We start from the raw sequence: 13,241 nt of genomic DNA on the forward strand, positions 1-13,241 counted from the left end.
AGCGCAGTTCAGTCGCGGAGCCAACGAAAGGAGAACGGCGAGGAAACAACCACCCAGAGAAGATTTAGAGGTAAGAAACATTTAATGTCTTGGTATTTTACCGGTTATCCGTATACTTTTAGAATTACAGCAATAACTATGGGTCGTAGTCTGCCAGCAGTACCATATGACCAAAGACAAATGTCGAATTAGCCTATGTATTTGCACCTGTGCCTTAATAATCATAACGATGGCAGCAGTTGGATGATGGTTTCACAAGCCTACTGTGTACAGACATTGGATGTCTATGGTTTCTCTGAATGAAGATGCCATCTCATAAATGTTGCACTTAGTTATAGCTTTAGTCGTACATTTTGAATAGCCTGTGTGTGTTTTGAATAACGGGCCACACCTGCGGTTTAAACCGGCATTTGCACTGACCAACCGTTTAGCCTACATACAAAGTCGACTAACACACATCTAGACGTCACTGTCTGATACATTCAACTAATATATTCAGTTAACAGTATTGCATATTAAAACCACTTTTTATTCATTATATAATATATAGGCTATTATAATAAAAGCTACAATGCAACATTCATTTTTCCCTCATGTCATGACATTTCTGAGAAATCTGTTCGAGAAGATGCCCCAACAGATAATCAAGATGGTAGAAATGTGGAGATTATAGCCCGGCTATAATAGTCCTGAAACCATGGTTTCCTCTGCAAAGGCATTCATTCTTGAGTGAACACTTCTCTCCAACCCCTTTTGACTCATCCACCCATCTGTCTGCACACATGATCAATGCTCCAATGCTCCACAGATGGCGAAGGCAGACCAGCGCTTTGGGCAGAGAGATGGCTCCGACCAGAACTTTGACTACATGTTCAAGCTCCTCATCATTGGCAACAGCAGCGTGGGCAAGACCAGCTTTCTGTTCCGATATGCCGACGACTCGTTCAGCAACTCTTTCGTCAGCACGGTGGGCATCGACTTCAAAGTCAAGACCGTCTACAGGAACGAAAAGAGGGTCAAGCTCCAGATATGGGTGAGTAGTGGCAGTTGCTTGTGTGCCATTCAACCCAATCTATTCTCTAGCCTGGCTACCATTGCTGTTTGTGCCATCATGCCTCTCCTTCTCATGCCAAACATAACAATGAGTGACAAGGAGTTGCCATCACAGCGCAAACAGATCACGCTATATATTCTCCCCGTATGGAATTTGAACATTTACATTTAAGTAATTTAGCAGACGCTCTTATCCAGAGCGACTTACAAATTGAAGATATTCTATTACTATTCCATTCTATATCTATGCCCCTATGAATGTGCCATGTGGTGACACAGGTGTCGTTCAAGCTGTCGTTTGTTTGTCACCTGTTTGCAGACCGTCAGTGGGCTTGATAAGACCGCACAGGAGGTAATGACCCTGTTCCGTTCAACCCAGGTCTACTGTATATTGTCAGTCTACATAAACTGTAGTTACATGCTGAAAGTCCACTGCTCAAGATACAGTGCTTGAGTGTACTCTGCATAAGGACTATATTCATTATGCGCCAATACATACAGGATACGTAATCGCGTTATTATGTGCATAATGATTACATGTTGTCCTTTCCGGGTACGCTTTGTTGATCCACTTAGCTTGTTTCTTTGGCTCGAGCCCCACGTTCACAGTCGCACCCAGTCCTCGTGACTGTCTACAGCCATGACGATGTCATTACTGTACTATAGATCAATTAAATAAGCAGACAGTCATCCGCAACGCACACAGACACACCTGTGAATCAATCAAACACACATCCTTCCTGTCTGTTGGACGTCTCAAGGGTAACGCTTCAGACTCTAATAATCTTTCTCCTGCAGGCCTAGGGAGGAAAAAAAGAGGCAACAGAAGCTTCTGGTGAGCTTGCATCATCAGGCGATGATGGTTGTCATGGCAGCAGCTCTTCACACTACTCCCCAACAACGAGATCCTGCAGGCAATTATAGTGGCCCCTTAGGGTGAGCGGGTAGAACCCACGGAGGGTACAGAAGTGGGGGTCTAGGCAGACAACACTGCCAGAGTAAATTACAGTTTGTGATAAGCAGAGAGTGGTAATCAGCGCAGATTGATCCCGTCTTTAAATGCTTGGCTGGAGGTGTAAAAATAGAAGGCAGTGCACTCACACTGTGCACTCAAAACAGCTGCTGCGCTATTGATGTTTGCAGCAGCAACAACAATCTAGCAAAAAGCTACAGTAATAGCACTTGCTTTGTGATAGCAGATAGCAAGCTTCACTAAAGATGGTTTAATGAACCAATAGAATTGTCCAAAACTGCAAGCCCGGCCCATCTGGCACAGGCAGGCTAGAGCAAACGGTCAAAGTATTTGAAAGATTTCAAATGGTATTTGAACCCAGGTCTGGTGGAAGGTGGCCACACATCCGGACAAATGTGTGACTTCGAAGTGGGATGCGGCCTGCTGCAAGTTGTTTTACTTTCTAAGGGGTAAATGTGTTGTTGTTAAGCTTACGGTATGCTCGCTTCCCTGTCAGTTCGCTCATATGTTGTGACGTTTTGGTTTTAGGCAGCGTTCTGCAGGTTTTTTTTCAGCTGTTCGAGCGCACACATTTTTTTCTTGAGGCTAATCGAAGTTCGGTAGCCCTTCGTCGGTGATTGGTCAACAGTAGGGATTCTTCAATTGAGAGTTAGTTGTAATTCAACTTTTTCCCACTTGGGAAATACTGCACCAAATATCTTAGTTCGATGTAAAATTTTACAACTAAGACCTGCTCTGCAAAAACGTCGAATTTTATTACAGATGTCTTTATTTATCTTAGATTAATTTAGAATACTTTGAGGAAGTGTATATTGACTATTTGTTGCTATGGCATCTCAAGAGGGACAAACTGTAATATTGCTGTTTTTTTCTCAGACGTTCGCTTCGCCTAGCCGAGTTCTGCTAGGAGTAAACCGAACCGAGTATGTGGACACCTTTTAGTGTGCAACCATTGTGATTGGTCACAGGCGGCAGCGGAGCCTATGTCTATGTACAGTGCCTTCGGAAAGGTGACTTGACTTTTATTTCCTTTTTTTTTTTACACACAATACCCCATAATGACAAAGCAAAAACAGGTTTTTAGAAATGTTTGCAAATGTATGAAACAACAACAATTGAAATATCACATTTACATAAGTATTCAGACTCTTTACTCAGTACTTTGTTGAAGCACCTTTGGCAGCAATTACAGTCTTCTTGGGTATGACGCTACAAGCTTGGCACACCATTATTTGGGGAGTTTCTCCCATTTTTCTCTGCAGATCCTCTCAAGCTTTGTCAGGTTGGATGGGGAGCGTTGCTGCACAGCTATTTTCAGGTCTCTCCAGAGATGTTCGATCAGGTTCAAGTCCGGGCTCTGGCTGGGCCACTCAAGGACATTCAGAGACGTGTCCCGAAGCCACTCCTGCATTGTCTTGGCTGTGTGCTTAGGGTCGTTGTCCTGTTGGAAGTTGAACGTTTGCCCCCAGTCTGTGATCCTGAGCGCTCTGGAGCAGGTTTTCATTAAGGATAACTCTGTACTTTGCTCCATTAATCTTTGCCACAATCCTGAATAGTCTCCCAGTCCCTGCAGCTGAAAAACACCCCCACAGCATGATGCTGCCACCACCATGCTTCACCGTAGGGATGGTGCCAGGTTTCCTCCAGATGTGATGCTTGGCATTCAGGCCAAAGAGTTCAATCATGCTTTCATCAGACCAGAGAATCTTGTTTATCATGGTTGGAGAGTCTTTAGGTACCTTTTGGCAAACTCCAAGCTGGCTGTCATGTGCCTTTTACTGAGGAGTGGCATACGTCTGGCCATTTTACCATAAAGGCCTGATTGGTGGAGTGCTGCAGAGATGTTTGGCCTTTTGGAAGTTTCTCCCATCTCCACAGAGGAACTCTACAGCTTTTTCAGAGTGACCATCGGGTTCTTGGTCACCTCCCTGACCAAGGCCATCCTCGCCCGATTGCTCAGTTTGGCCGTGCAGTCAGCTCTAGGAAGAGTCTTGGTGGTTCCAAACTTCTTCCATTTAAGAATGATGGAGGCCACTGTGTTCTTGGGGACCTTCAATGCTGCAGAAATGTTTTGGTACCCTTCCCCAGAAGCCTCTGAGCTCTATGGACAATTCCTTCAACCTCATGGCTTGGTTTTTGCGCTGACATGCACATTCAACTGGGACCTTATATAGACAGGTGACTGCTTTTCCAAATCATGTCCAATCAATAGAATTTACTACAGGTGGACTCCAATCTAGTTGTAGAAACAATGGAAACATGATGCACCTAAGCTCAATTTAGTCTCATAGCAAAGGGTCTGAATACCCATGTCAATAAGGTTTTAATATATATATTTTTTTTTATATACATTTGTAAAAAATTCTCAATCTGTTTTCGCTTTGTCATTATGGGGTATTGTGTGTAGATTGCTAAGGATTTTTATTTATTTCATACATTTTAGAATAAGGCCGTAACGTAGCAAAATGTGGAAAAAGTCAAGGGATCTGAATCCTTTCCGAAGGAACTGTATGTGAAATCCCCATTAATTACATGAGGACAAAGTGCTGGGCTGTTTCCTACATGTTTCTGCTTTTGTGCATTTGCCGCACGAATGAACAGAGAGGCAGTGAAATGGCAACAAATCAGCATCAGTGCAAAACAAGCTTTCCATATTTAGATGGGAAGAAACCCCACAGCCAATTCCATTCTGAAATAGTTACATTTGGAAAAATGGAAGCTCCCTTTGGGACGATAAGAAATTGACGCCTCTGAAAGTCACTTTAAGATTTAGATGAGGGGAGATCAGTGGACATGTCTTTGGGATCAACATATGGGTTAGATTGAGTCTTTGAGTGGCTTTATTATGATTAGGGAGATGTTTGTGTGGTAACCTGGTCCCAGGTCTGTATTTTGTTGTGTTGGTTGTATGACCATAGGTGTTGGCTATATATCACAAACAGATCTGGAAACAGCCTATTGGTAGATATCACCCACTTACACATTCAAACCTCTCCTTCCCTTACAGTTAAATAGCCAGGACACAGATGATGTCAATTGATCAGAAGCATCAGAGGCCATATGTTGGTCTTTCTATAAACTAGTGAGCATTTCCTAATCAGGACAGCTTGTTACAGATTTTGTTACAGAGTTCTCTCATCATGCCTATACACAAACATGCACTGTAGGTCCTACGACAAGCTGAAAACACACTCACACCAAAGATAGAGAGACACGACCCTCCAACACCATTCTGTTTCACAAGGCAACCAAAAAGAAGGAGCTGGCTGTCGTTGGCCACCCCTCCAACCCTCTACGCCCTCAGTTTGAGAGGCTTCCCTCTGGCCGGCGCTTCAGAATGCCCATGGCCAAGAAGAACGTGTTCAAACATTCATTCGTTCCTTGTGCTGTTGGACTACTAAATGCAAAGTCAATTGTATCGGTATATGTACTTATCTATCTAGTGCAGTTGGAACAGTGGTCGTTTGTGAGTGAATGTATTAATGTCCTCTATGTTGTTAGTGGATGCAACATGATGGACTGACTGGTTTAAATGTGTATGATGTGAGAATGTATGTGTGTGTGATTCTTTTAATGGAAGTTGATGCCAAAGAAAAATTGTCCATCCTGGATGGACAATAAAGTTTTATTCTATTATGTAAGTCTTTTTTTTTTTTTAAACCTGTTTAACCCTTTGTCATGGTTGGTGTCTTGACGGAGTTGACCAAAATCGTGTGACATAATACATTACTTTTCTTTCCTTGCATTTATGGCAGTGTAAGTTGTTGTACTATCATATATTAAGCATTAATCAGTTAAAGGCTTCGTGTCATGTTGAACGTTGTTCAGGACGTTGGCTCGACTTTCTCACAGCTTTTTGTTTTCTACACAAACATCTAGCTACCGTATGGCTCATTTGGCTCATTCATCCCCCTCCTCTCCCCTGTAACTATTAATCAGGTCTTTGCTATAAATGAGAATGTGTTCTCAGTCAACTTACCTGGTAAAATATATATACGGTACTGATACATTGAACTTGAACCCTTTAAGAATCCTGGATCTAGATCTCGGGAAATGCAGTGTAACTATGTAACATTTAGTGTCTTCTCATGTTAAGTGGGGAAACCAGTTTTCATGGGCACACAAATACAAAATAATACATGTGATTACAAAATCAAATGCTGACCTAAAGAGTCACCTTACCTTGATACTTAAAACCTAAATCGATACTGTCATTAACGTGGTTCTTCAATAATTATGCATGATACTTGTTGGATGAGCATATGGTATCCAGCGGATTAGTTACGCACTGATATCATCATCTGATCCAGGAAGGATTTTTCCGAATGACAGTCAAGTGACGAACAGCTGTTGTGATAGATAGCGCATGCCATGCAACAACAGGCCAAGTGCTGGAAAAAAAAGGTATTCATGAGGAATGTCCAGAATATTTTGGTGTCTCATGCGTTACGCCGGTGAAGACAGTTGTCTGGATCCACGTTGGATCTAATATCTTTAGCGAATTGATGTTGATCATCTGTTGTTGTCTGGTTGATTTACAGCAGGGTCTCATTAGATTTAACAGAGAAAGAGCATCAAGGTAATGTGTTCATGTCTTCATAGGTTTTTGTGCCTCGGTTTGGACACCGAGTCTACTGTGCGCAGTTATGTAGAAGAGACTATTGTGCAACACCCAGCGTTATTCATATGAATTATTCTGGATATAATGGCTAAAACTTACATAGCCTAGTGGGCTTATTCACAATTTGATCTGGTAATGAAATAAAATGACAAATACATTTTGTTTTCCATGTTACACCTGCAATTTTAAACAATACTTGGGCTTGAAGTAGCCTACTTGAATTTGGAGCGCAGAAATTAAAGTACTGGAATTGGCCTACCAAAAAATCTGACATTTTCTCAATTTGGTGCTTGAAAAAGTCCTAATAATTTTTGTAGCCAATTTCTCCGGATCAGTGATTTCCTTTTTGATCCGTTTATGTGAGAGATGTGGCCACTTTCGTATGTTTCCCGCCGCTTCAATTGAAGGGTGTTGCGCTACTCTTGTGGTAATTATGAGGACGACAACATCTGATGTTGGCTTCAATTTGGCTTTCCATGCACATTTTTCCATTAAAAAAAGAACCTGGTTTCTGGTTACTTTCTCATCATGAAAACAGCAATGGTGAGATTCAAATGGTGAGATTAATGCTACCGCTATTCATGGATTTATTGTGTGCTTGCATCGGCCACATAGGCTGCAGAAAAATCGGTATGCATCCAATCTATTTAGTCAGGCAATGTCCACATTTTTCTCACATATTTTAGAATGTAATAATAATTTGAAATATCAATGCATTGGCAAGGCCTAAAAAACGTATTATGCATAAATGGCCTACTTTATTTTTTCATTTTCTTTTTTCACTTTTTGCATGCTTTTTGGGGGGAGGTGGGGTTCTATATTAGGCCCTATATGTACAATTACATAAATTATACAATTGTATAACACAGAGGTTCTTGAAAATGACATTTACGTGCTTGAAAAAGTCCCTTAAAGTCCTTGAATTTGACTTGCCAATGCCTGTATGAACCCTGCTTAAAGGCTCTCGGACTATAAGTGGAGTTATGGGTGAATTTGCATATATTCACTTTTATTCCTCTACGTACACTTGTGGAACATCATGAGAATCATTTTTATTTTTGTTTCAAACCATTTTGAAATGTTCATCCCAATGTCACACATTGGCCCCATTTATTTATAGATTACATGGACAAGAGGGCGGATGATCCAAGAACAGCAATCCTACTCTGAGATGCTTGATTACCCCCCCCCCCCTCGTTAGCAGGCCAACCACATGTACTCTGATCTTTAATTAAATGATAAGTGGCAAGCTGAGAGTTCAAGCTTCTGTAGTAATTGTCAGTGTGAAATCGCAACTTCCACACATTTCACATGTGCCATTGGTTGCAGTGGAGGCTAGCGGGAGGAGCTATAGAATGATGGGCTCATTGTAATGGCTGGAATGGAATTCATGGTAGAGAGTCAAATGTGGTTTCCATATGTTTGTTGTGTTTAATACCGTTCCATTGTTTCCATTCCAGTCATTACAATGAGCCCATCCTCATATAGCTCCTCCCACCAGCCTCCACTGATTGGTCGAGGTGAGAAATGTTTGATCTGTAATTTTCAACATCCAAGTCGTTCTCCTGGTATTTCACAGATGTATTGTGTGTCATGTGATTGTCCCAGGCAACAGTTCCTCGCAGAGAGGTATACTGTAAGCCTAGATTTGGAAGATACGAGATAAGCATATTGCCGTCACTTTCCATCCAAGCCTCCCCTTTTCCTCAACTCCTGCTAAGACGTCTTAATCTCCCCTAACCACAATCAGTGTTTCTGTCAGAGATCTGTCTCCCGATGCTAATGCCAGTATCTGTGCCTTTCATATACACAGGAAATGTAAAGGTAACTGCCAAAATAATGGAAACACTTGAGTAAATGAGGGATACAAAGTATATTGAAAGCAGGCGCTTCCTAAGTTAATTCAGAAATTAACATTCCATCATGCTTAGGGTCATGTATAAAAATGCTGGGCACGAGTGGTCACCGAATGGTTTGATGAGCATGAAAACGATGTAAACCATACGCCACAGCCGTTTTAGTCACCAGATCTCAACCCAATTAAACACTTATGGGAGATTCTGGAGCGTTTTCCATTACCACCAACAAAACACCAAATTATGGAATTTCTTGTGGAAGAATGGTGTCGCCTTACTTCACTGGAGTTCCTGACTCTTGTAGATTGTATGCCAAGGTATTATTGAAGCTGCTCTGGCACATGCTGGCCCCACACTCTATTAAGACACTTTATGTCTGTAGAAGGCCATAATATGTTATGGAACTGGGCATTTGTGTTAGTGTAACCGATGTGAAATGGCTAGTTAGTTAGCGGTGGTGCGCGCTAATAGCGTTTCAATCAGTGACGTCACCCGCTCTGAGACTTGAAGTAGGGTTTCCCCTTGCGTTGCAAGGGCCGCGGCTTTTGTGGCGCGATGGGTAACGATGCTTCGTGGGGTGTTAGTTGTTGATGTGTGCAAGGGTCTCTGGTTCGAGCCCAGGTTGGGGCGAAGAGAGGGACGGAACCTACACTGTTACATTAGCAAATGGCTTATTTCTAACATGCAATTTTCTCTGGTAGACAGTGGTTCTTTAACCCAGCACAGGGTCCTATTCATTAGTGCACACCCTGTTTCAGCCTGTTTGCTTCCGTTTGGTTCCTAGTGAACACGACTCAGGTAAAACGTTCTTCTATCATATGATGATATATGAGCGGTAGTAATAATACATACGTATGCCTGTCCCCTAGGATACAGCAGGACAGGAGAGGTACAGGACTATCACCACCGCCTACTACCGTGGAGCCATGGGCTTCATCCTCATGTACGACATCTGCAACGAAGAGTCCTTCAATGCTGTTCAGGACTGGTGAGTGGTCAGAGACACCGGGGCTGCATCTCAATACTTGAAAATGGCTTCCTTTGCTGATCGCCTCCTTTCATTACTCACCACTAGTGAAAAGACACTGATTGGTGAAACCTGGTGTGTGTGTGTGTGTGTGCGACTGTGTGTGTGTGCGACTGTGTGTGTGTGCGACTGTGTGTGTGTTTCAGGGCTACCCAGATAAAAACCTACTCGTGGGATAACGCTCAGGTCATCATGGTGGGTAACAAGTGTGACATGGACGAGGAGAGGGTAGTGCCCGCAGAGAAGGGCAAGCACTTGGCTGACCAATTAGGTGAGTTAATTGGTGGTGTTAATTGCCTTAAATTGCACTCTGAACTACCATACTGTCATCCAGCTTCTGTAATTTCTGGCATGCCTGTGGGTGCGTTAGCCACATTTTCCTGTTTTGCATGAGATTTGAATTAAAACCCCACTGACGCATTGAGGTGGTGAACAAATGGCGTCTACTCTCGTCAAGTTGATAAAACCCTGTAAAGACTTATCCCCAGGGGCTGTATAAGCAAATCCACATAAGTTCTTCCTATAGATGTTATTAGCAGTGCTCTAGTCTTGTCAAGAGTTGGCTTGCAAACCAGTCTACACATTTAATGTCTATAATGTGTCATGTCTGTGCTTTGCACCCCATGTTGTGAAGGCAAGCTATTCCCTGCTAGCTGTTTCATTCAGTCATCTTCCTGAGACCTACTGTCACTCCTGGAGCACTATGCTAGCTTCTTGCTTTAAAAGTTTGTACAGTTGGCTAAAGTGTGACTACTGCGTACGAGTATCTTATTGAATCTTAAAGCGTGTTGGTACATGAAACACACAGCATGGTACACTTGTATAATATCCAGTGTGCTGTGTACTCATCTAGCTCTGGTCCAGGGCGTTAGTACTTCCTCTACTAACACCCTGTACCAGAGCTATGTACTCACCATGCTGTATGTACACGTCCTGCCTGTCTGCAGGGTTCGAGTACTACGAGGCCAGCGCCAAGGAGAACATTAATGTCCGGCAGGTGTTTGAGCGGCTGGTCGACATCATCTGCGTCAAGATGTCCGAACGAGTGGACGTGGAGCCGCCCATGGCCCCCAGCATCAAGACCACAAGGCTCACCGACAAGCCCCCCCAGCTACCTCAGAAGTGCACCTGTGCCTGACTCACACTTAGAGGGCCGAGTCAAGCCATGCCGAGCCGTGCTGGGCTGGCCTGGATACGCATCCACCGTAGTTGCTGGAACCGTGCTGCAAAGGACAATGTGAAAAGAAAATGTTCAGAACAGTGCGGTTCGAGCCGGCCCTATAGTGTGAAATAGCTAATACTGATTTGGTCACCCAGTTCTCCCCTAATACACTTGCCATTCCACTACTGGTCTTTTCCTATTCTCTGTTAAGCTATTACGAGTTCCACCAACCTCTTTCCAAAGGTAGCTCTCCATACAATATATTTCATGACTGCAAGCTCCCAATAACTACTACTACTACTACTACTTTTCTTTAGCATTACATATCTGTTTCACCCCTATAGCTTTGACCTCCAGCTGGTTCAGAGGTCAGAGAACCTTAAGCAGGGTTATACAGGTAAGCACAGCACTGCCTCTCTCCTCCTCCAAACAAAAGTGGCTTCACCACCGCACAAAGAAACACACACAGCTGTTCACGTTACGAGTTTACACGGGTGAGGAGATAAGCCTTGATAGCTGCAGAAGTTCCCGAGTCATTTTGTCTCGTGCTCTTGGCCATCCTACTAGCATTTCGCAAGCACTAAAGCTAAGACAAACGAACGTAATCTGCCCCGTTGATTTTTCATTCTCAACGATATGAAGGGAGTAATAACACTGATAAAACGACAAGATGGCCAATACGTCTTGCACCACCAACACTAAGCCAATGCCATGTTCAGGGTGTTCTGACATTCTGAGGGACTATAACGTTGTAGAATATAGATGTTCATTGAAGAGCACACCCTTTTCCCTCCTTACCCTTCAGCTAATATAATCTTGTAGCCGTCATGTAAGCCATGTTTACAATGTTTATTTCATGAACGTGTGCGTTTTAGAAAGCAAAGCATATACTGTATAATTAAGTGTTCAGTTGTAACGGTTTTATTAGTGTTTGATGTATCTTGGGCAGATGTGAAATCTTTAAATCATGTAATGTCAACTGAGACACATCGAAATACTTTGTGAAATGGGATAAAAACTGAAAATATTGAAAAAAATGGTTGAAAAAATGATGGATTACAACCAATGTGAAACATACTTTGCCAAATCTTTATGTATCGCATAGTAGCACGTTTTTATGTGTAACTTCCCACCATGTGTATTTTCAGTTTTTTATTGAATTGCTAGATTTGCAATAACGCTGACAATGTCTTAATATAATTATTTTCTAAGTAAATTAGTAAATTATAGAGTTAGAATCTATAATGGTGTTGCTGAATTTATTTTTATGCTGTATCATGGGAAAAAATATAGACCATTTATGTAAACGTGTTACAGTAAACTCCTTGAAAAAATGGGAGAAAAGCACAAAGTGATTGTACAAAATATTGTGAATGTTTGTATATTATAGGTAGATGCAATTTAGTATATTAAAGCACAAATCTTTACTTGAATTCCTTCATTTTATTTATGGGATATTGAAGTCTGTAATATTGGTTAAAAAAAATCTATAACTCTGATCTAATTAACAATAAGGCATGAGCGGGTGTGGTATATTGCCAATATACCACGGCTAAGGGCTGTTCTTAAGCACGACGCAATGCGGACTGCCTGGATACAGCCCTTAGCTGTGGTATATTGGCCATGTACCACAAACCCCCGAGGTGCCTTATTGCTATTATAAACTGGTTACCAACGTAATTAGAGCAGTAAAAATACATGTTTTGTCACACCCGTGGTATGCGGTCTGTTATAAACTGGGTGTTCGAACCCAGAATGCTGATTGGCTGACCGCTATGGTGTGGTATATGGCCAATAGTAGAAATACATGTTTTGTCATACCCGTGCTATGCGGTCTGATATACCACGGCTGTCAGCCAATCAGCATTCAGGGCTTGAACCACCCAGTTTATAATAGACCCTATACCACAGGTATGACAAAACTTTTATTTTTACTGCTCTAATTCAAATCAAATCAAATTTGATTGGTTACATACACATGATTAGCAGATGTTATTGCGAGTGTAGCGAAATTCTTGTGCTTCTAGTTCCGACAGTGCAGCAATATCTAACAAGTAATCTAACAATTCCACAAAAACGACCTAATACACACAAATCTAAGTAAAGGAATGTAATAAGAATATTTACATATAAATATATGGATGAGAAAAAAATGTTTTTGGGCTGTATGTAATAACACTTAAGATTTTCTGGGCTAACAATGTAAGAAATAATACATAAAAAAAACAAAATACTGAAATGTTTCCTAAGGACTAGAAGCGAGGTGGCCCTCTCTGTCTGCGCCACGTTGGTAACCAGTTTAAAATAGCAATAAGGCACCTCGGGGGTTTGTGGTATATGGCTGATATACCACGGCTAAGGTCTGTATCCAGGCAGTCCGCGTTACATCCTGCATAAGAACAGCCCTTTGTCGTGGTATATTGGCAATGTACCACACCTCCTTGGATCTTAAATATGCCACGGCTGTCAGCCAATCAGAATTCAGGGCTCGAACCACCCAGTTTATACATGTATTTATTCAATGACAGAATCATAGAATTAGAATGAAT

At 42.1% G+C, this 13,241-nt stretch overlaps 1 protein-coding gene across 1 annotated transcript; it reads left to right on the plus strand.

Moving 5' to 3' along the window:
* Nucleotides 1–12,125, plus strand: rab3b (RAB3B, member RAS oncogene family). Its single transcript, NM_001173892.1, is given in 5 exon segments — nt 1–70; nt 809–1,033; nt 9,373–9,491; nt 9,677–9,801; nt 10,478–12,125. Coding segments are annotated over 4 exon segments (660 nt in total). The 5' UTR covers nt 1–70; the 3' UTR covers nt 10,669–12,125.
* The last annotated feature ends 1,116 nt before the right edge of the window (nt 12,126–13,241 follow it).

The sequence above is a fragment of the Salmo salar genome, chromosome 10 (assembly GCF_965601325.2).
Source record: "Salmo salar chromosome 10, fSalSal1, whole genome shotgun sequence".
NCBI classification, from domain to species: Eukaryota; Metazoa; Chordata; class Actinopteri; order Salmoniformes; family Salmonidae; genus Salmo; species Salmo salar.